The sequence below is a fragment of the Protopterus annectens genome, chromosome 6.part0, assembly GCF_019279795.1.
Source record: "Protopterus annectens isolate FY-2018-M chromosome 6.part0, PAN1.0, whole genome shotgun sequence".
Lineage (NCBI taxonomy): Eukaryota > Metazoa > Chordata > Ceratodontiformes > Protopteridae > Protopterus > Protopterus annectens.
The window spans coordinates 1031301915-1031325654 of NC_056737.1; the positions used below are offsets into that span (position 1 = coordinate 1031301915).

At 38.8% G+C, this 23740-nt stretch overlaps 1 protein-coding gene across 1 annotated transcript in view; it reads right to left on the minus strand.

Annotated features, from left to right (window-relative positions):
* Positions 1-23740, minus strand: part of LOC122803934 (RING finger protein PFE0100w-like) — a 160844-nt gene that overhangs the window by 77480 nt on the left and 59624 nt on the right. The window contains exon 2 of the mRNA XM_044073611.1: positions 17570-18475. Coding sequence (XP_043929546.1) covers positions 17570-18475 — 906 coding nt within the window. The remainder of the gene's footprint in view (positions 1-17569; positions 18476-23740) is intronic.

Here is a 23740-nt window from a genome sequence, read left to right on the forward strand (position 1 = left end):
TTAGAACACTGCCTCTTGTTCTGTGAGATTATCATTATTTTGCAATACTTTAACCTTTTTCAGTCCCTCTAAATAATTCTTATTATTTCTTAACCAGATCTCTTTTTCTTTTATTTCTACCCTATTTTTGAACTTCACTTTCATTTTATCCCAGGCAGCACAGTGCCACAAGAAATAGTGTTATCACCTCACAGCAAGAGGTCCCCAATTCGATTCTGAGCTTGGTGCTTTCTGTGTGAAGTCTGCATGCCCCCCCCTGTGTTCGCGTAGATTTCCTCCAGGTGCTCAGGTTCCCTCTCACATTGCAAAGACATGCAGTAGGTGGATTAGACACTGTAAATTTGGCCATAGGTGTGAGTATGGAGTGGAAGAACTACAGTTACTGCAGCGGTGTAAACCTTGGGTCTAGATTATTGCCACTGTTGAAGTAACACCCAGACCCCTCATGTGCAAATATGTGAAAAAAAGGGTTTGTGGATGGATTAAAAATAGCTCACAGATACAACATATGCTAATGGGAAAAAGGGTTTGTGGAAGGATGGATGGATTAATAATAGCTCACAAATGCAACATATGCTACCGAAGTTTTGGAAACTCATGATCCACCAACTTGACCTGTGCCAAACTGTAACAATCCATAAGTGTAATGTTTTATAAACTCAGACCCAGAGACAGGCTGTTCACTTTTGAATGAATCACGCAGGAGTCAAAACCTAATGAAAGCACAGGATAAAGCCTGAGCTGTGATCAAGCATAGTGATCACTGTGTTTATCCGTAACACTTACTGCATCTCGAGAAACTGCTTGCGAATGCTAAGTCTGTGCAGGATGCCTGTGTATTAATTACCAATCATCATCATCATCATCAGTCCCCTTTTTCCCATTTTTCTATATGGGGTCAAGGTATCATGTTAACTGTTGCCAACTCTCTTGATTCAGTGCCACTCTCCTGCCTTCTTCAACACTCATGCCTGACTGTCACATATCTTCTTTCACACAATCCATCCACCTCTTTGCTGGATGTCCTCGCTTCCTCTTACCTTTTTCCTGTCTGTCCCAAATCTTCCTCACCAGATTGTCTTCTGCTTTTCTACACATGTGCCCAAACCACCATAATCTGTTCTTTTTGGTCTTTTCTGCAATTGGAGCTACTTTGGCTTCTGCTCTTATGTCCTCATTTCTTCGTCTGTCCCACAGTGTGCATCCTACTACCTTTCTCAAGCACTTCATTTTCATCACTTCTAACTTCTTCAACTTTTCTGCCTTTACTGCCCAGGTTTCTGTGCCATACAGTAGTACTTGGTCACACCATTGTCTTGTACACCTTACTTTTCAGCTTCTTTGGCATTCTTCTGTCATAGACTACACCTGATACTCTATGCCAATTGGCTACAGCCCCTCTGATTCTACCTTTGGCCTCTTCATTCAGACTACCCTTTTCCTCAACTACTCCTCCCAGATACTTGAAGCTGTTTACCTGTTCCACTATCTTCCCTTCTATCTCTATTCTCAGCTTCTTCTGATTTCCCCAATTTGCTGCCATTACCACCATCTTATCTGTGGTTAGTTTCATCCCATGTGCCTTCAGATTTGCATTCCATTCTCCTATCCTTTGCTGAAGTTCTAGCTCAGAGTCTGCCTGTACTGCCACATCATCTGCATGCAGCAGCTTTGTTGATCCGTCCCCTCCAACCTGTTTGCTTATGTAGTCCATCACCAGTATGAAGAGCCATGGACTCAGAGATAAACCCTGATGTACACCCATTCCCACTGGGAACCCCTCTGTGAGGCCGAACAGTGTTTGTACTTGAGTCATTGGGTCCTTATACATAGCCTGCACTGACTACCAATGTTTCTGGGACTTCAAACCTCCGCAGTACTCCCCAGATCAGCTTTCTTGGGACCCTTGTCATATACTTTCTCGAAGTCTAGGAATGCCCTGTTGGACTGTCTCTCATCTCTAGCTTCTTCTCAAGTATCTGTCTCAGTGCAAACATTGGGTCAGTTGTGCTGCATCCTGATCTGAATCCAAACTGCTCATTTCCCATCTTACATTCTATTACTCTGCGTATCCATTTATCAATCATCCTCTCCAGAACTTTCATGCAATGTGATAAGAGTTGGATGCCCCTGTACTGCCCACAGTTTTGGATGTTTCCTTTTGTTCTTGTACACTGGCATGAGTATGCTTATTTTCCAGTCATCTGGGATACGTCTTTCTCTCTACACTGCTATTAGTACTCTCAGGAGCCATTTCACCCATGTCATACCCAGCATCTTTATCATATCTGCTGTGACCTCATCTGAGCCTGCTGCTTTCCCTGACTTCATCTTCCTTAGCGCTGTTCTTACTTCTTCTAGGGTGGGCTCCTCTTCTTCTCTCATAGTAGGCTGTTTCTGGGGCAGTACAGCTTCTGTGGGGGTTTCTTCATTCAGAAGCTGCTGGAAATACTCATTTGCTGTCCTCTAGGCTGGTGAGCAGGTTGTTGCTGGCATCCATTATGACTGGTGTCTGACTATCTTCTTTATCTTTCTGTCTTTGCCTTGCAACCTGATATAGTTTCTTTGTGCCCCTTACTGAGTCACTTTCCAGAAGCTGATACAGTGCCTCTGATGCCCTATTCTTTGCTATTGCAACTTCTTTCTTAGCTTCTTTGTTAGCCAACCAGTAGTCCTTCCTAGCCTGGTCAGTCTTTTCTGTGTCCCACTTCTTCCTGCACTCCTTCTTTATTTTGATGACTTCCTGGACTTCTGCATTCCACCACCAGCTTTCCTTATGCATCTTATTTCCATACCTGGCTCAGCCACATATCTTTTCTGTAGTCCTAACACATGCTGTTTTAGGCACTGCCATTCTTCTTCAATTCCACCTATTTTCTTCCTCTTCTTGGGGTGCTAGAGCCCTGAGTAATTCCTTGAACTGTTTGTTATACTTTCTCTCCAGTCAACTTCCAGGTCTTCAGTCTGATCTCTGTTGACCTTAGAGCCTTCTCTGACCACTGCTTGCAGCTGATTGTGGCAACTAGTGGTTTATGCTGTGGGCCGACTGTTTCACTGGGGATGACTTTGCAATCATGGATTCTGCCCAGTGCTTTTTCCTTACCAAGAGGAAGTCTACCTGAGTTGCACGTTGACTACTCTTGTATGTGATGTTGTGACTGTTGATTACCAATCAGTTGGGCACAAATATAATCATCCTTATCCAAAGGTTAAGCCCACCAGTACTACTCCATTCACATCTAATTCTGTAACATTTACTATTCTTGACACTCTGGATATTGTTAATGCTTTTAATCCATCCTTTGCTGTACTAATCCTGCTGCTTTCCCATGAAGTCATAAGAAGACCGAAACATGCATGTCCACAGCTAGGCTTTCTTGGCCTGAATTTGTCCATTAACAGACTTAAAAAGAAAAAAAGTCATGGACATTCAGAACTGTCATATAGGTGAAACACCGGATGTACTTATGGGGTAATTTGCATATATCCCATTATCCTCTTTTACAAGAGGTCTAAGGAATCACACAGTGAAAACTCTAGCTTGGCTAGGATTTTGTTATAAGATTTTACTAATTGGTTTGGCTCTGTGTCCTGTTTACTCTTTTATTTAGTTGTCAGGTGGGATATTTTGCAGATACCTTAATGGTTATGGACATCAGCTGGGTATGACAACCCTGTGTTAGGCAAACAGTCCACTTATGCTGTGCTAATGAAGTCATAAGAAGATTGAAATATGCATGTCCACAGCTACTGGGGTTTGGCTTTCTTGGCCTGAATTTGCCCATTAACAGAATTAAAAAGAAAAAAATCATGGACATCCAAAACTGCCATATAGGTGAAACACTCGATGTCCTCAGGGGTTATTTGCATATATCCCATTATCCTCATTTACAAGAGGTTTAAAGAATCACACAGTGGAAACTGTAGCTTGCCTAGGAGTTTTTGTAAGTTTTTATTAATTGGTTTGGCACTGTGTCCTGTTTACTCTTTTATTTATGTTTTGTAACTTTGATATACTTCATCAAAGGTTGATTCTAGTCAGCCCCTTTGTTTTACCTAAAGCTAACTCATACTAGGCCTTGAATTTTACTCAAACCTTGCCAGGTGCTACAAGATTCTACATATTAACAAAACATGGTGTTCCTCTGCCTTTAGGTGGGGTTTCTATTGAAATTCCTGAACATGGCTATTGAGGGCATAACCTATCTGACCACTTCTCTACTGTGCTTCTTCTTCTCCATTTAGCCTTCAAGCCTTTCTAACTCTACTTTGGTATCACAGTACGTAGCACAATATTTTAGTTACATCATTATTAACTGCCTTGCATCAGCCTCTCCCAAAAATATGTCACATTATTTTTGTTTTGAATCCTTAAGGGAATATATGTTGACAAACCTACTGACATAGCAAAATCAACTAAACCTAACCTCAAAGTTTTATTGCACAATGCTGTGACCCTAAACAAAAAACTGCACTTCCTCCAAGCCCTCCTCACGTTTGAGAATAAACATATTTGTGCAGTTACTAGGACATGGTTTAAAGCAGCAGTAAGTACCCTGACAGTGTATGTTTCAGTGCCTTCCACACATTTAGACCTGTAGCTGCACAAAAAAAGGTAAAAGGAGGAGGTATGTCAATATACATCAGTAAGAATCTTACCTCTAGGGTGGTCAAACAGGATGACATGTTGGAGTTCCTCCATGTGTAGCTCACCATAGACAAAATACCATACCATATCCTAGTCAGCTACAGGTCACCCTCCATGTCCCAAGAAGCTCACAATACATAATTGGACCTACTAGAGATACTTACCATACAAACTAACACCCTACTCATGGGAAACTTTAATTGTCCATCTATAGACTGAGATTCCTACACAGCCTCAAATCTACAGGCACACAGATTTCTGGACTTTGTAAATACAAACATCCTTGACCAAATTGTGAATACACCCACTAGAGGCTCCAACATACTGGAACTCATGCTTACAAATATGGGAGAACACTGTACCCCCCCATGTCTCATCCTCCCCGGTAAGGTCTGACCATAAAGCTGTCTCATTTGAAATCAAGATCAATTCTGTAATCCCATTAAGAATAGTAACAGTTTGAAACTATTTCAAGGCAAATTACCTTTTATTAAGTGATAGATTGTCAAAATTCAATACCCCTCCAAACCCAGAGAACACAGCAGCCGATGCTGAACTGCTGTCAGAAACTCTGTACAACCATGTCAATGGCTGCATAGAGGCCGCTGCACCTACCAGAAGTAAACCCTGTACTAGCCCTAGAAACAAACCACCCTGGTGGCATCCCAAATAAAACAGGATATACAACAAAAGGAAAAATAAATAGAAAAGACAGGAAGGGTAATTCCCTTAAAAATAGAAACTCTCTCATCAAAGTAAATAGGCAACTAAAAAGGCTTATTAGGTCAAGCAAAGCCAACTTTGAGGTTATGATAGCCTTCTAGATGAAAGATAACCATAAAGTATTCTATAGCTATGTCAGAAACCTCAAAGGCACTACACAGAAATGTACTGAACTGGTGGTTAATGGTGCCACATCCACTAACCCTGGAGATATGGCAAACTTGTTAGTGGACAACTTGAGTTCCAACTTTACTCCCCCCACCCCCAACCATCCCCTCAAGTATAACCCCTCCAGCTATAACTAGGGAGCATGTACTGGATGCACTCACTAAAGTCAAAAACAAGGTCTCTGTGGGCCCCGTTAACCTACTAGGGTGCCTTCTGAATAGTCTAAAGTATGACTTATCAGGACGTCTGGAGTCATTATTTAACTATAGTCTTAAAACAGGCTTTGCGCCATATGAATGGAGGACTGCAGCAGTCGTCCCCCTTCATAAGGGAGGACCTTCAATAGATCCTGGAAACTACAGACCCATAGTCTGACTACTCTTATTTGCAAAGCCATGGAAAGAATTATCATGATAATTATCAGCAAGGACATAGGAGACCTCCAGACACTGGAACCATCCCAGTTTGGCTTTGTCGCAGGAATATCATGCTTACTGAATCTGGAGGGCTTCTGTGAAAAGGTCAATAAGGCAATGGATGAGGGGGAAACAGTGCATACTGCCTACCTAGATTTGGCTAAAACATCTGGTACAATAACCTAGTTTTTTAGTCTATAGTCAAACCAACTCACCTATAGAAGTAGTCCCCTCTGCCAAACTACTTGGCATTACTGTAGATGAACACCTCAAGTTTAATATTCATATTCAACAAAATATTAAGAAAACCCACCAAAAGCTAGGTATGCTGTATAGGAATAATCGCCTTCTCTCCAACTCTACCAGGCAAACTCTGGCCTCGACTTATCTTCTTCCTTCCTTATTATACGGAGCCCCTCTCCTAACCAACCTGTCCTCCTCTAGCACCTCTAAACTAGAAAACTGCTACAACAAAATCTCTAAATTTGCCTCTAGATCTAAAAATGTCACCCATCACTGCCTAACCCTACAATCCCTGAATTGGCTTGAACTCCCAAACTACCTACACTATCTCCAGCTCACTATTGCACATAGACTCGTATTTCACCCAACAAAATGTCCCGCTCTAACTAACATCCTTCCCCCTTAAACACCCAGCAGAGCTCTCAGATCTGAAAATCAGAACTTAATTACTGTCCATAAACCTAAACGTCCTGCTGGCCAACTTTTCCTATCTTTCTCACTAGGCAAAAATGGAATTCCCTTCCCTCCACACTAAGAACCATACCAAACTCAGAAAACTTCAAAACCCAACTATTTAAACACCTGTCCACTAAATGGAAATGTACCTGCCTTCACCCAACCTTATCCAAGGGGGTTCTCGCTCTGGTTCCCAAGCTCTACAACTCTTATAGTTATCTTCCTATGAGCCTATTTAAGCTCTCAACAATTTCTATAGCTTCTCTCTAAGCTATCACCTCCTACAGCTACCCTCACACAGCCCAACCTTGTAAATATTGTAAATAGCATTCTACTGTTGATGTGTGTATGTAAAGCGTATTTACATTTTCTTAAAAGGTTTGTATGTAAACTGTTTTCACACCTAACCCATATCTGTTTTCCTCAAATGAAACTGTGTGATCCCTACCTTCAAGCTTAATGAATTTGTTAACTATGCATGATATTGAATGCATTTATAAGTAACTATTCTACATAAGATCTTTAATATTAACTATCATTTGTATCTAAATTGTATAATGCATCTTGGAGCTTTTCTCCCCGGGCCTCCACTGAAAATGGGTCAGTTTGGCCCAGTGGACTTCTCCGGTAATCAAATTGCGAATAAATAAATAAATAACCCACTCGGAGATTGTTAACAACCTTATGGAACTAGGTATAAATGCTTTTAAAACACGCTGGATAGCTAGCTGGTTCACTGATAGGATCCAGGAGGTTAAAACCAGTGAGGCCACCTCCACAATGAGGCAAGTCACCAGTGGAGTCCCCCAGGGGTCTGTGCTGGGCCCACTCCTCTTTGGCATCTACTTCTTGGATGTCAAAGCCAATGTCAAAGGCCTTTGCCTGACCAAGTTCGCAGATAATTACAAACTGAGAGCAATCATCGAATCCTTCCAGTATGAGAACACCCTTTAGGAAGGTCTAATATAGACAAATGCTTGGTGCCAAAGGCATGGCTTAAAACTCAATACCAAATAATGCATTATAGTACATTTTGGGAAGTCTACAACTCCAGATAACTATAACACCCTTAAAAGTTGTTTCACTAGTCAGGGATCTGGGAATTCATATAGATGGGTCTATATTAAATTAACAAAACCTGGTAACAGCAAATACATCTTACCCGACAGATAAAAGGTGAACTCTGCAAACCACAAATAGCCATGTCTACAAATTTGGAGTTGGTATATTTAGTTGGGGGGTGTGGGGGGCACACCCCCACATCAGGGGTGTGGGGGGCAAAGACCCCCACTTGATTAGAGTTTTAAAGTTTATGTTTTTTGTAAGGCCACGTGAATTTTTTCCCAGAGGAAAAAATTTGCAGACGTGGCCATTCACGGTTTGCAGAGTTCGCTGTTTATGTATCGGGTAAGATGTATTCATTGTTACCAACTTTCGTTAATTTAATATAGACCCCATGCAGATAGTAACCCAGCCTTCGACGAGCAAGTGTTCAAGGTAGTAAGAAAATTCTTCTATGTTGCTCAGATTATAAGCAAGGGCATGGAATCTGGGTCCAGAGAGGTCATCATAGCACTGTACTCAGCCCTCATCAGACCCATCACAGAGCATAATTCCCCTTTCAGTGTGTACCTGACAAACCCATGGAGCAACTAGAACAGAAGTCCACAAAGGTTCCTTCCAAAAAGAATACAGGGAGTAAACACAATGCCCTACGCTGATCACCTCAAAGCTCTTTCTCTTTACTCTGTATCATACAGACTACTGAGAAGTGATCTTTACCTGGCATACAGAACCTTTTTGCTGAACCTTTTGCACATGTGCAAAAGAAACAGCATCAGAACTACTAGATTAAAAGATGTAAATTTTGCTTGCCACATAAATAGGACATATTGGAGAGACATATATGTTTCTCAGAGAGTTCCCATTCTCTGGAATAGGCTCCCCATCCATGTGAAGCGGAGTTCCTCCCTATCCTTTTTTAAGTGCAACTTGGACCAATGGATGGGTAATGGGAAATTCACCCCAGTCTAGCTTCTCTGTCTCTGATGGACAGAGGGAGTCAGTAAATCACCATCTATATAAATCAAATTTGTGAGTCACATTTTGGTCGCATGGCTAGACTTATAATGGCCCTAGTTGTTGTTAGCCTAGTATATACCTAAGAACCTATGAACCTTTGTTCTTTTTTCCCTTCTGTCCCTTTGTTTTTCTGAAATTTCCCCTTGCTCACGGCTTCATTCAGATTGTTCATATATGTGTCTTTTGGTGTTTAAGACAATGCCCGGTGTGTTATATTGGTGCGTTTTTTGTTTATTTTTTACATTATACTGATGATCTTAATGTCCTGTCAGCTTTTCTCCTGTTAACTATCTCACCTTATTAGGCAGTTATACTGCTGTTTTGTTTCCTGTTTATACATTTGGATGCACAAAGAAGCTAATCAAAGAAGACTGTTGGTTCATCAATTCTGTCTGCTCAGTTGTCCTTCCCTTTTTCACACCTCCACATTCCTTCTCTTTCCATGTAGTCCAGGCTGCCTTGAATCCCTTTGCAAATCTACATGTCAGCATGCTCTCTGACAGATCATTGCAAATCCACATGTCCTTTCTATAAAAAAGTACTTTTACCTTCAACCTTCCTCCTTCCATCTGCTACCTGCATTTGTGTCTTCTTACCCCACTCAACTTTTTTCAGCTCCACCCTACTGGTTCAGCCCTTAATGATATGGTAGGCATGCCTCTCAGCTTTCCCATATTATAGCAATAACCCACGCCTGGGTGTGGGTAATGCTAAATTTACCCACGGTTGGCGTGGTTTGGTCCTGAGGGCGAAGCCCGAGGGACCAAACAAAGCCAACCATGGGTAAATTTAGCATTACCCACACCCAGAAGTGGGTTATTGCTATTATACCATGACATTATTTAAGAAAAGAAACTATTACTTTTCTTAAATAATGGCATAGTATAATGCCTGTTTACTGCCCTTCCGCAGATGTCTGGCATCCGCGGCAGTTCTGATGTACTGCGCGCCTGCGCAGTACATCAGAGTTGTGAGCAAGCGGAGAAAGAAGATCTCCGTTGCTTTTTAGTCTCGCTATGTTAAATGAGTTTAACATAGCGAGACAGTTTTAAAATAAGTAACGGACATCTCCGCTGCTTATTTTAAAACTGTCTCGCCATGTTAAACTCATTTAACATAGCGAGACTCTAAAAAGCAACGGAGATCTTGCTTTCTCCGTTTTTAAAACACTGTCTCGCTATGTTAAATGGGTTTAACATAGCAAGACAGCTTTAAAATACGTAACGGAGATCTCCGTTGCTTATTTTAAAGCTGTGTCGCTATGTTAAACCCATTTAACATAGCAAGACAGCTGCTAAAAGCGAGTTATACTAATGGAAAAAAGTCCGGGCGACCGGACCTTTTTCCATTAGTATAACTCGATTTACAACGGGCACGCTGGCCAATCAGCGTGCACGTTTTGGGGGGGTCATGGTATAATATGTAATATGATACTCATTTTTGCTCTGAAGAAACACAGACACACACACAACTGTACTATTAGGAAAAGGCAATATTCAACACCACCCACTGAAATTGAAACTCACAATTGTTTAATAAATTTTGACGAACTATACCCTGCAAGTATTATTATCATTGTTGAACTTTATTTGACTGTTTTGTACATCCAGTTTCAGGTTTGATCTCAAGTCACATGTTTTGACACACATTTTGGTAAAGCAGGGTTTATAGCCATGATGGTAATTTTATGGCACATTCCCCCAGTATCTACTTTCCTACATGCCCAGAGTTTGGAGTCAATCCTTCAACCCTCTTATTGTTTGGACAACACATCTCTGTATGTTATCTTCTAACTGGATACTCTTATTTTCAATTAAGACTCCCAGAATTGTGCATATTGTTGTATATGGAGCTTTATCGTTGCTCTTTATGGTGTGTAGATCAGAGTGTGTATGTTCCTTTAAGAGCTATTCCAGTCAGTGGGCAGGTGCATATAGGTAGTGAGCTCATGCAAGTAAGAGTGACATATTGTAGTGAGCAGCTGAGGTGTAGGCATGCATATGTGTACTAGTCAGTCAGTTAGTTAGTTTGTTTAAGTTTAATGCTACCGTTCTCCATCCTAATGTGTTTGTGTGTAATAAACTACTTAAATGAACACCCAGCCTCATCGTCTTAGTGAATATACACAAGTTGAGTGAGATAGTGTCAGAATGGGATCCAGAGTAAAATTTCTTCTTCAAGACCATGAGGCAGGCAAGTTACAGTTGGAGAAATATACAGGAGTGGAACATCCCTGCTCAAACGACTCGCAAACAGGTCAGAAAGACAAATCCGGGTACTAAAACTTGCTTAAATGATTTTTTATGCAATGAATATAAAACAGAGCATTAAAACTGTTCAAAATAACTTTCTAATTAGACAAAATGTTCAAAATTATGATATATTGATAAAAATACATGAAATGCTTTCAAAAATGCTTAAAATAACTTCCGAATTGCATAAAATGTATAAAAAGATAAAACAGTGCTTTTTTGCTATGTGCTTTGTTGTCGTATTAACTAAAGCTATCCAAGATATCCACAATGTGCAAACTGTTTGCAAGTTTATGTATTATTACAGTACAGTTATTTCACAGAACATGGTCATTTCAAAGAGTTTATGGAGCAGTTTAATATTTTTTTCGAGTACTTGGTGTGTGCTTATGCATAATTACAAAAGCATTTTGTTGGCATGGCAGAAGGATTTTACAGACCTGCTCCACTTGTATTTGATAATAATGTTGCTGAAAACTGGACAATGTTTGAGCAAGAGTACAATATTTTCATACAGGCTGCTTTTTCTGACAAAGATGCACACACACAGGCATTTATTCTGCTTAATTTAGCTGGTTCAGAAGGCAGGGAAAGGGAGCGTTCATTTGTGTATGCCCCAGCTGTGTATATAGGGGAAGGGGAACCATCATATTGTGGTACTGGCTGAAACGTGGGAAGACCCTGAGTGCTTAAAATATAAATTTAGAGAAATGTGTAACCCCCAAACAAATATTACAATGAAAAGCATATATTTTACACAAAGGGTCAAAAGCCTGGAGAAACGTTTGCAGCATATATAACTGACTTGAGAAACAAGGCAAAAATGTGCAGATTTGGTGATCTAAGAGATGAGTTGGAAAAAGACGGGCTTGTGTGTGGTATTAAGATGATGCAGTGAGACAGATTTTGCTTCAAGACAGTGATTTAACTTTGAATAAGGTCAAAGAGATCTGTCAGATATATGAGCTCACAGAAAAACATACAAATATGCTTACAAATGAGAAATGCATGCTTCCAGTGGCTTCCAGTGTTTTCCACTGCTAATGTTGATAGTATGCAGCACGTGATTAAGACATACAGGGCCAAAGGTGGGGCATCTTCAGTGAAACCCAGAGCCTTTCTAGCAAGTTCCAGGGCAGTTCCAGCAAAATCCAGAGCATGCTCAGTGATGCAGAGGGGTGAGTCAGCAAAATCGAAAGGGCTCATGGTTGCTTCCGACAACAATAAACCAATGAAGTTAGCTGCATTACCAAACTTTATTGTTAAATATTGTAATTGTGGGGGAGATAATGAACCCAAAAGAGAAAAGTGCTTAGCTTTTGGTCAGCAGTGCCACAAATGTAAAAAGTGGAATAATTTCAAAACGCTTTGCATATCAGATGAGGGTCATTATTTTATTAAAAGAGAGCATTCAAAGAGACAAGTTGATCAACTAGAAAGCTGAAACCCAACTTTTTATATTGATGGTGTGTCTGTGCTTGGTGAAACAGTCAATTCAATAGATTTGTGGGCAAAGAATGAAGTTTTTTTTTACTGTTTTGATTAATGGGAGACCTGTAGAGCTCAAAGTTGATAATGGGAGACTGTAGAGTTCAACATTGATACTGGTTCAAAGTGCATTGTTATGTCAGCAGAAATGCTTGCCAAAGTAAGAGCTAGTGAGAAGCTTGATCTGGCAAAATGTGCGAAGCTTGTTGCTTATGGTGGTGAAGAAACTCAGACCAAAGGCTCAGTAGTGCTTCCATGTTACTCTGCTGGGAACAGCTATGACTTGCAATTTTACATATCAAAAGGCACGTACAGTAATTGGTATGCCTCAGAGACAGCTTGAAAATGGGACTTCTTTCATTTAGTGCAGAACTCCATCATGAAAGCACATGTAACAAAGAACATTTCACACAAAATATTGTTTCTGTCTATGCTGATCTTTTCGGAGACAAGTTAGGCAAACTTTCAGTTGTGTACTCTATGAAGTTAGACCCTAAAGTAAGCCTAGTTATCAGACCAGCAAGGAAAGTTCCGGTAGCCCTGCAAGGCAGAGTCAAAGCTGAGCTAGACAGAATGGTACACCTAGGTGTAATTTGTCCAGTAGAAGGACTAACTGAATGGGTATCCTCCATGGTTGTAGCTCATAAAAAAAGCTTAGATGATAATAGAATATGTACTGATCCAAAAGATTTGAACAAAGCACTAAAATGACCTCATCATCCAATGCTTACAGTCGAAGAAGTTGCCGCTCTTATGCCAAATGTCACTGTTTTTTTTTTTTTTTTATCTCAGATGCAAAAAATTCATTTTGGCAAATTTTACTTGACTGTAAATCGTAATTGCTAACCACTTTCAGTGCACCATTTGGAAGGTTCAGATTTTTGAGAATGTCATTTGGGATAAATTCTGCCAGTGAAGTCTTTCAACGTGCAATGGAGCAAATTTATTTCCGGCTATTCATGTGCTATAATAGTTGATGATATTTTTTAGGAGGCAGTGGTGAAGTTGAACATGTTAGAAACCTTAAGAAAGATCTGGAATGTGCTTTTGAGGTGAATCTTAAGCTGAATTCTCAGAAATGCAAATTCAGGTTACAATAAATTACTTATGCAGGTCATTTGTTTACCAGTTCAGGCTTACAACCAGATCATTCCAAGCAATCTACAATTCTTAAGATGCCAGCTCCAGACAACATGACCTCCTTGTAACATTTTCTTGGCATGGTCAACTATTTGGGCAAGTTCATTCCTGATTTGAGTGACATTTCTGCACCACTAAGAGAACTGACACGTAAAAATGTAACTTGATCCTGGTCAAAACAACACCAAAGAGCATTTCATGCCCTGAAACAGAGAATTGCCAATCCACCCACTTTAAGATACTATGATGTTCACAACCATGTAACTCTTTCTTGTGATGCTTCAAAGTTTGGTCTTGGTGCAGTTATTCTTCAAGAGGGAAGACCAGTAGCTTTTGCATCCAAAACCCTAACCTAAACTGAAATGCAGTATGCTCAGATAGAGAAAGAGCTCTTGGCAATTGTGTTTGCATGTTTGAAGTTCCATAATTATATTTATGGCCGACCTATTCAAATTGAGACTGACCACTGACATTTGGTTACTATTTTGAAAAAGCCAATGCACACAGCTCCTGAGAGATTGCAACGCATGATGTTGAAATTGCAAAAGTACAATTTTCACTTGATTTACACAAAAGGCAACCTTCTTTATCTTGTTGATACTTTATCCAGATCTCCCAGAAAAAAACACTGCATGGCAATGAGAAACCTGATTTTGAAGTCATGGAAGTGAGAAATGTTTCTTCCTCGTGCCTTGATGAGCTCAGAACTCACACAGCTTCAAATCCAATTCTCCAAAAGCTCAACCACTTTATCAGTCGAGGATGGCCGACTAAACAATTTTGTTTGCCACCAGACGTGCAGCAGTATTTTCCTTACAGAGATGAGATTTTGATGGAAAATGGTATCATCATGAGAGGTCCACAAGTGATTGTTCCAAAATCCTTGCAACAAGAGTATATTAAAATCTTGCATCGTGGCCACCCAGGAACTGATTCTACCAAAAGAAGGGTGAGAGGACTAGTATTTTGGCCTTCTATGTCAAAAGATATTGAGAAAGAACTTTCATCTTGTTCTGTTTGTAATAGTACTAAACTGCATCAACAAGAAGAACCACTTCAGCTAAGCCAAATTGCTGAATTATCTTGGTCGACAGTAGCTACAGACATTTTGAGTGGAATGGCCAACATTACTTGGTGTTAATGGACTCTTATTCAAATTGGTTCGAGATTGACCTACTGCCTAATCTCACATCCAATACTGCCATTACTAAATTGAAGAGACATTTTTCTGACCATGGAAGTCTGAACAAAGTAATTTCTAACAATGATGCACAGTTTACAAGCCAACAGTTCAAAAGATTTGTTGAAATGTGGACTTTGTTCATCTTACGCGTAGTCCTGAATACCCACAATCAAATAGCTTGGCAGAATGTGCAGTTCAAAGTGCAAAACAGCTGTTGGAAAAGTCTAAATGTGACAATACTGATGTTTCCTAAATCTGCTAAATCTCAGCAACCTACCTTGGGACAATCTTCTTGGTTCACCCGCCCAGAGGTTAATGTCGAGACAAACCAGAACCACACTGCCAATCAGTAAGAATTTGTTGGTTCCAAGTGCTAAAAACAACAAACCAGTAAAAGCTCAACTCTTAAAGAAGCATTTGTCCCAAACATCTTATTATGATAAAACCAGCAAACCTCTGAATCCATTAAAAGAAGGAGAGATAGTGAGGATGCAGACAGCAAAAGTATTTGACCAAACAGGATTTGTGAAACATTTGTGTGAAGAACCGAGATTGTACATCACTGAATCACAAGGCATGGAATTCAGGAGGAATCAGAAACATTTAATACCAGTGTCTGAGCCAGTGTTGCAACATTTTGCTTGTAACAAAGACTCTAATTCTCATAGTGATTTGCCCAATGTTCCTGTTCCAGAGAACATTTCATTGTCTGTTCCTGTTCCTGAAAGTATCGCCGAAAGTCCTCAAGAAGAACATTCCCTAGTGACTGTCCCTATTGCTAAACCCAGTTCTAGTTATTACATAGCAAGGTCAGGTCATATCTCAAGACCTATTCTCAAATACACAGCAACCTGGACATGATTATTATTTGTATATATTTGTATAATTTGCATGCTCATATGGCTGTCATTGTTTATTTGAGACCATCTAGTCAAACTGGGAGGATGTAGATCAGAGTGTGTATGTTTCTTTATTTCAGTCAGTGGGCACGTGCATATAAGTACTGAGCACGTGCAAGCAAGAGTGCCATTTTGTAGTGAACAGCCAAGGTGTAAGCATGCATGTGTGTACTAGTCAGTCAGTTAGTTAGTTCATTTAAGTTTAATATTACTGTTCTCCATCCTGATGTGTTTGTGTGTAATAAACTACTTAAATGAACACCCAGCCTCATCGTCTTATTAAATATACACAAGACGAGCGACATGGTGTAAAAATGACTCATCTTCTCGAAGTCTACATTCACCATACAACTTCCTTTTTCACATCCTTTTCATACTGTGTTGTTTGGCTGTGAGTGGGGGTTATGCTATATCAGATCCGCCAGCGAACCATTGGCTCCTTCCGTAATCCTCGCCAGATCAACCCGCGGGCGTATTTACCCGCAATAAGGTTAAAAAACATAGATAAACCTATTAAGAGTTTAACATAGCTTCGCTATAGTTTTTAAAGGACTAAAAAGCTCCATTAAGTTTTTTAAGAGTTTTTACAAATTAAACTCCTTTTACATAGTGACACAGTCTGTAAAGCACTTAAATTGGGTTGTATTCCATTGCTTTTAATAAATACATTCGCAAAACTTTAATTTAAGCAAGTTTAAGATAAGCTAAAATTTTTAGCGGTATCGCGTTGTTTATTTTACCGTATTGGCGGAGAGCCACGTAAATCCAATCCTCATGACTTAGCAACGGAGAACTTGAGCTCTCCGCTGCTTTTGCCCACGACTTGACAAAGCAGTACATCAGTACTGCGTGATCAGAACTGCCACAGAAACAAGAACAGCAGACAGGTGGAAGCAGCAAAGATAGATTAAATTTATTAATTATTTAAAAATTATTTAATTTCTTAATTAATAATGGCATTATTTCTATTAATCACAGGTTGGGGGTGGTTAAAATGTTGTTTGTTGTCGGGCTTCTCGGGGGCCGACTCGACCAAACCCACCACCGTGTAAGCATTACTACCCCACACCCAGGCGTGGGTTATTGCTATAATATTCTTCTTCTGCAGTGTTCCACAGATCCATCCCCATTACCTTGTGTATTACCCATGGACCCCTTAACCCAAATTATGTAACTTTGCAATTCTTTGCATTAAATCACAGTTTTCATTCTGTCTACCATGTTAATTTTAACAGATTTTGTTGAAGGTTAATTAGTGTGTTATGCCTGACTACTGCACATATTTTGATGAAATCATCAGACGTCTTAAGCTTCCTGTTCATAACCTTTTTGTTTCTATACTAAACAGGACTGGCCATAACATTAAGTCATTCTGCTGGTTACTGGCTTCTTGCTGGCCAGGGCATCTCATCTATTAGTCAGCAACTTCACTCTCTATATTTCTATGATTTCTTTTGGTCCCAGGCCTAATATCATCTAACCTCTGTCCATCTCTGTTACTGTTTTCCATCCTGACAAACGAATTATGGGTCACATAGTATGTGGCATGTTTTTAACATGTACATTGATTTGGTGAGGCATACGGCATGCATGGCACATAAGACAGGCAGCCATGCTTGACTTGCACTTCCAGCTTGGCATGCACTTCGATATACTGACTGCCTTAGCAGATCTGCCTCCCCAGCCATGCCATACTGGCTGTCCATCTTTGGTGTGGGGTTAGCTTCTAACTTTATACAGAGGGTGTTCCTGCAGTGAGTCATTTCCTCCCCTTCCTTCTCTCTCTCTCTCTCTGTTTCCCCTGGCATGCCATTCACTCATCCCCCTGGTTGCCCTTTTGATAGGTTAGTCAATAAATGAGCCCATGTCACTAAAGCCACAAATGGGAGGTCTTCATTTGTATCAATATTCTTCTTATTTCTGTACAGGTTAGTTGTTTCATTAACTTCCTGTGAATGGATTTGGTTAGTTGTTTCATTAACTTCCTGTGAATGGATTTGGTTAGTTGTTTCATTAACTTCCTGTGAATGGATTTGGTTAGTTGTTTCATTAACTTCCTGTGAATGGATTTGGTTAGTTGTTTCATTAACTTCCTGTGAATGGATTTGGTTAGTTGTTTCATTAACTTCCTGTGAATGGATTTGGTTAGTTGTTTCATTAACTTCCTGTGAATGGATTTGGTTAGTTGTTTCATTAACTTCCTGTGAATGGATTTGGTTAGTTGTTTCATTAACTTCCTGTGAATGGATTTGGTTAGTTGTTTCATTAACTTCCTGTGAATGGATTTGGTTAGTTGTTTCATTAACTTCCTGTGAATGGATTTGGTTAGTTGTTTCGTTAACTTCCTGTGAATGGATTTGGTTAGTTGTTTCATTAACTTCCTGTGAATGGATTTGGTTAGTTGTTTCATTAACTTCCTGTGAATGGATTTGGTTAGTTGTTTCATTAACTTCCTGTGAATGGATTTGGTTAGTTGTTTCATTAACTTCCTGTGAATGGATTTGGTTAGTTGTTTCGTTAACTTCCTGTGAATGGATTTGGTTAGTTGTTTCATTAACTTCCTGTGAATGGATTTGGTTAGTTGTTTCATTAACTTCCTGTGAATGGATTTGGTTAGTTGTTTCATTAACTTCCTGTGAATGGATTTGGTTAGTTGTTTCATTAACTTCCTGTGAATGGATTTGGTTAGTTGTTTCATTAACTTCCTGTGAATGGATTTGGTTAGTTGTTTCATTAACTTCCTGTGAATGGATTTGGTTAGTTGTTTCATTAACTTCCTGTGAATGTAGTTCTTGCTCATACTCTTACTGAATATAAAGTGTATACAGTTTCACTGTATTTGTTCTGTACTTGTACTGTCTTGCTCTATTACTGTTATTAAATACATCTGTGCCATGCCTAACTAGTAGGCACTGTACAGTTCACTGTGTTTGATGGGCAAATTTAACTAAACAAACAAGCAAATAAATAAGCGTGCAAACAGGTCTTTAAAGCACGATGCTAACTACCTCAGAATAGTAGGATGCTTTTGTCATCTTTCTGCATGAAGGTGGCACCTCTGTCCAGTTCAGTGATTTTAGACTCATGCCTCTGCTATCTTTTTTTCCTATTAAAATACAAAAAAAAGTGACATATTCCCATATTATGTGTCACACTGAGTACTATGGATTTGCAGCATCTTTCAGCATGGTGTTTAGTTTAGACACAGGACAGTCATTGCACTAATTAAGCCATCTGACTTCATCTTCAGGACAGCAGATTGCAGGAAGCAAATGTAAATGATGATACATTGTCTTTACATCTTTTTGACGGCTCAGTGATTTTTGCTGTTGCCTTTTAACCTTAGGGTCCAGTGCTGAGTTCTTGCTTATTCACACTGTCTTCATGATAGTTTTCTCCCGTGGGTTTTCTAGTATCCATCCATCACCCATAGACATATTACTTATGCTGACTGGCAACTTTAAAAAGAAACAGTGTTTTAAGTTTATATTGCGGAGCTTGTATGCAGTGTAAATGTGCTTGCTATGGTGGGACCAACCCTTTCATACAATGAAATAAATAAAATAATTTTTTTTGCTTACATGAGTGTCTCCTTAATCATGTGACTGACCAGGTTGAAAATGGACTTTTAATTCAGTCTGCTTGTCTGGCTTTATTACTTTGCGTAATGTAGCATATCTATTTAATTATCTGCCATAAAAGATTTACGAATGGGAAACAGTAGAAACTTGAATGTCATATTAATGCCAGACTTAAAAAGGTATCATAGTATTTTGCTGTTAGAATAGTGATATTGATGAGTGGATTTTCTATAATTGCTTGGAGAAAGGGCCTGTCATCCAGTGCCACAAAGACGTTGGTGCACTTTCTAGTCTCCGCTGTGCTGCAGCTGTTCTGAGGAGCTGCCACACAGCATAATCAGAATTGTGAGGTTTCCTAAAATGACATTTTCTTTATTTGTTTTTTCTGCCATTCTTAGGGGAAAAAAGAAATAGTATGTCAAAGCCTGCTTACAGAAATGTTTTTCACACTGGTCTAGCAATGGGCAATAAAAAGACACCTCCTTCTGATAAGTATTAACATAAAGGTTTATGGTTTGCACCCCCATTAGTGTGAGTCAGGGGGGTCTCTAACTCACACTCATTATAGATGTGACTTACTCATTTTAGCACAATATCTGCCAGTTTAGTGTCACTTGTCACTGTGATTAATAGTTCTAAATTAAAAAGCCTGCCAGTGCGATTCATGGCGGGATGCTCTGGTATCACTTTTAATAGGTTTATAAAGATCACAACAAGAGACAGGGCTGCCAACCTCCCAGGCCAAAAAGCAAAGAAACAAGTTCCCAACCTGTCAAATGAAGGCAGTGTTATCAACTATGTGACTTGTGTAATATATAAAGACACAAGGAACAAAAGAAATATATCTTGAAACCTATAAGAAAGATCTAAAAATGCACAGTCAGCTTCACTGCCATTTGCCAGAGAAGAGTACCATGCAGATATCATGGGCAGTTGTAATACAGCTGGTAAGGACTATAGGAAAACTAGCAACCTTATTTATCTGCAGAGCAGGAGAAATGGACTTGATGCTATGAAAATAATTACTGTGTAAATAAAACATTGAAAATGTCAGACATGCTGGCAAATAAACTCTAGGACATTTATTCCCAGACTATGTACCTGCAAGTGTGATGCTTTTCTGATGGAAACTGTTTAAAGAATCTGAAGTGTCCACATCATTAGTGTTAGAAAACTAAATAACAAAGCCACAATGAAATATACTTATCTGTTTGTTTTTCCTTTCATATGCTTAATGACGTGAACACACTCTAACTCTACCTTTGATTGCATGCAGAACTGTACTTCCTGCAGTGGTTCCAGGTGATACAACAGTAATTGATTTTTGTCAAGTTCAGTTAAGATGATTTTTGGATGATTATACACCTTTGTAATAGCACTCTTAAACAAGACCTACTCTCTTGAATCAGAAGATGGCCATATTTGGTTCCATTATGAAAAAACAAATAAGGCTGTACCTTCATGAAGTAATAAGATATGAAGACCCTATAATCTGTGTAACAATCCAAAATATCTCTGGTCTGGCACAATCTGCAGAAACATTACCCTGGTATTAAAAGCAATGTTGAGAAATAGAGGGCTGTTCAGACAAAATGTGTCACATCTGCTGGCGCTCAGAATAAATTTTATATCTCAATCCATATTGTTAGTGAAAGATATGGAAATGTCATAGTGGGTAGTAGCTAAAAGTGTGTGTGTGTGTGTGTGTGTGTGTGTGTGTGTGTGTGTGTGTGTGTGTGTGTGTGTGAGAGAGAGAGAGAGAGAGAGAGTCTAGAAATGCCTGTAACTGCATTGTAACTGTAGGTTGGATGCCATATTATGAGCTTCCTCAATTGATCAGGTTTGTGGCAAGACAGATTTTAACCTTATGTTCTTTTACAATTCATTTACCTATATCCAAAATGTATCCACTTTCTATCTGCATTAGCATTACTTCTCACTAAAATTCTACAGCTGAGTAAATCTCTGAAAAAAATGGTGCTTTCCCCAGATCATATCTTTCAACTTTGCTCAATAATTCTGGACAAAGCTAAAAATAACATGGGAAACAAAGGCCCAAAATCATGAACAATTTTTAAATATTGATTTAATTCACTTACAAAGTTAATAGAGCAACAAGTTTGGCATCTATATGTGTTTCTTAACAATAGGTAGCGTAGTTTGGCATTATGATTGACTGTGATCCTCAGTGATATACCAGAAAATCAAACATTTTAGGGAGGGTCGGTGCAAAAATATGAGGCAAAATTAGAGACAAAAGTATGTCTCAGATCTTATACAGTAGCTTTCAAACCTCAGCAATGTTGCCTGTTCTTTTGCTTTTTGGTGTTTGGGCATACAGGAAGCCTATCACATGGAGCTGTAGACTCTAAAATGCTAGGGTCAGCAAATGCTGGATGTGTGGAAGGCTGCAAGTCTTAGGCCTCTGCCCCCACATCCTAGTTCTCAAACAACACTATTACAAGAAGGGGCTGCTACAATTTCAGGATAATATATTTCAGAGAAAAACATTCTACTGATATCCTTTCTGCCATACCTGATGGCTCGTGAGATGGATACCAATCATCTAATTGCATTTATTGGAAGAACAGCATCATTCATTCTTACTTATGTCAAAATTCCCATTTCCTGATATGCTACTAAATGCTCAGTTTCATTTTTAAGTTTAGGATGCTTAAATAAGTAGAATTATGTAGGAATCTTTTTAGTCTGTATTTTCCAAAAAACATTACATATTTATTTTTAGAATTTACTATATGAGCCTGAGCTCCAGGTATAGTTCAGGTTACAAAGTCAGGCCACTCACTCAGATTCACCCAGTACAGAAATGGCAGGTAAGTATTTCAGACCATTGCTAACTCAACTTTTAGGTTCACTGCTTAGTACTGCAATCTGAAGGCTGTTCTGTCTTCATTCTTGAAGCCTTTTAAAGTGCTGTTTTAACTTGGTGTCCTCTGTTTCCACAAGACACAGTCTATCAAACCTGAACATTTCCCTTGGGATGGTACATAATTTTCTTTTACTTAAAGGATGAAGTAAATTGCATGCACTAATGTTTTAAACTTCTAATCAGCTGTCTTCATTATGACACTTTTTGGCAGAGTGCAAATGAGCACATGTTATAATCGCTGAGAAAGTGCTAATACCATCCCAAAGGAATTCATTAAATTATACCAGCCTATTGGTTAATATACTTATTTTCACCTGCACTGTTTTGACCAGGACAGTATCAGGTTACTCGAGTATGTGGTAGTCGAAGCAAAGGAAAAAAGTCTCACTTTTCTGCACAACATGTTTATATCCACATACATAAATGTCCAGTTATTGTAAAACATTTGTTAATTTGAATTTTGTTACATTTGTTTATAAAACATGTGCATCACATATATAGACTGGCCAATTTGTAGTGTCTGTCTGCATTATATAGGTATATACATGTGTGTGTGTGTGTGTGTGTGTGTGTGTGTGTGTGTAGATATATATATATATATATATATGTATGTATGTATATGTGTATATATACAGATACACACACACACACACACACACACACACACACACACACACACACACACACACACACACACACACACACACACACACACACGTGCATACACATGTATAAGAAAGCATGACAAACAATACATAAACATGGACATTGCTTCTGAGTCTGTTTAGAAAATTGTACTAACGGTATTCAATTTTTAATTGTTTCTTTTACATGGCAATGATAACTTATTAACATAATAACTAAGCACTAAAAAGCCATTGAACTAATACCTAAATCCTCCAATCTACTTAAAAGCATGTGAGTTAGTGTTAATTATCTTAAGGGAGGAGATAACCGATTTTGAAAGGAGCTCTTCTAAATTTCAAAAGAAAAAGACTTGCTGAGATATAAAATTTTGTACATAGTGTAAATTATATTTATATATGTATATGTATATATATATATATATTTTTTTTCTGTTTGTTAAATATTGTTTGTTCAGATATATCTTTTAATATTTTTTATGTATATTCGTGTTTAATGTATAGTTTAACTTCTTAAGTATCAAAATAAATAAAATGCAGTTTTAGTAAAAAAAATACATATATCTCAAGGAAATGAGATGTTAAATCTTGCCTTGCCAAAATATGATATTTTTGCTGTTGTTCTACTTTACTCTCTTATCTTGGTAAGAATATTCAAATTGTACTATGAGGCTACAGGAAGTATGGCTGAAGCACTAAGAAAGACTTTCTTACAAAATGTTGATCTGATAACAGTATTTAAGTTTGGAATAGTAATGAATCAAGCATTTTAGAAAAGTGAACCAATAAAGGTCATACAATGTTCTGTGCAGTTATGGAGTGATGTTTTGTTTCTTTTCTAAAATCATTGTTTTGTTAGCATAGTAATACCTTATTCGATTTTTACCATTTCTTTTCTAGTTAAGACCCAAGAGTTACGAAGTACCA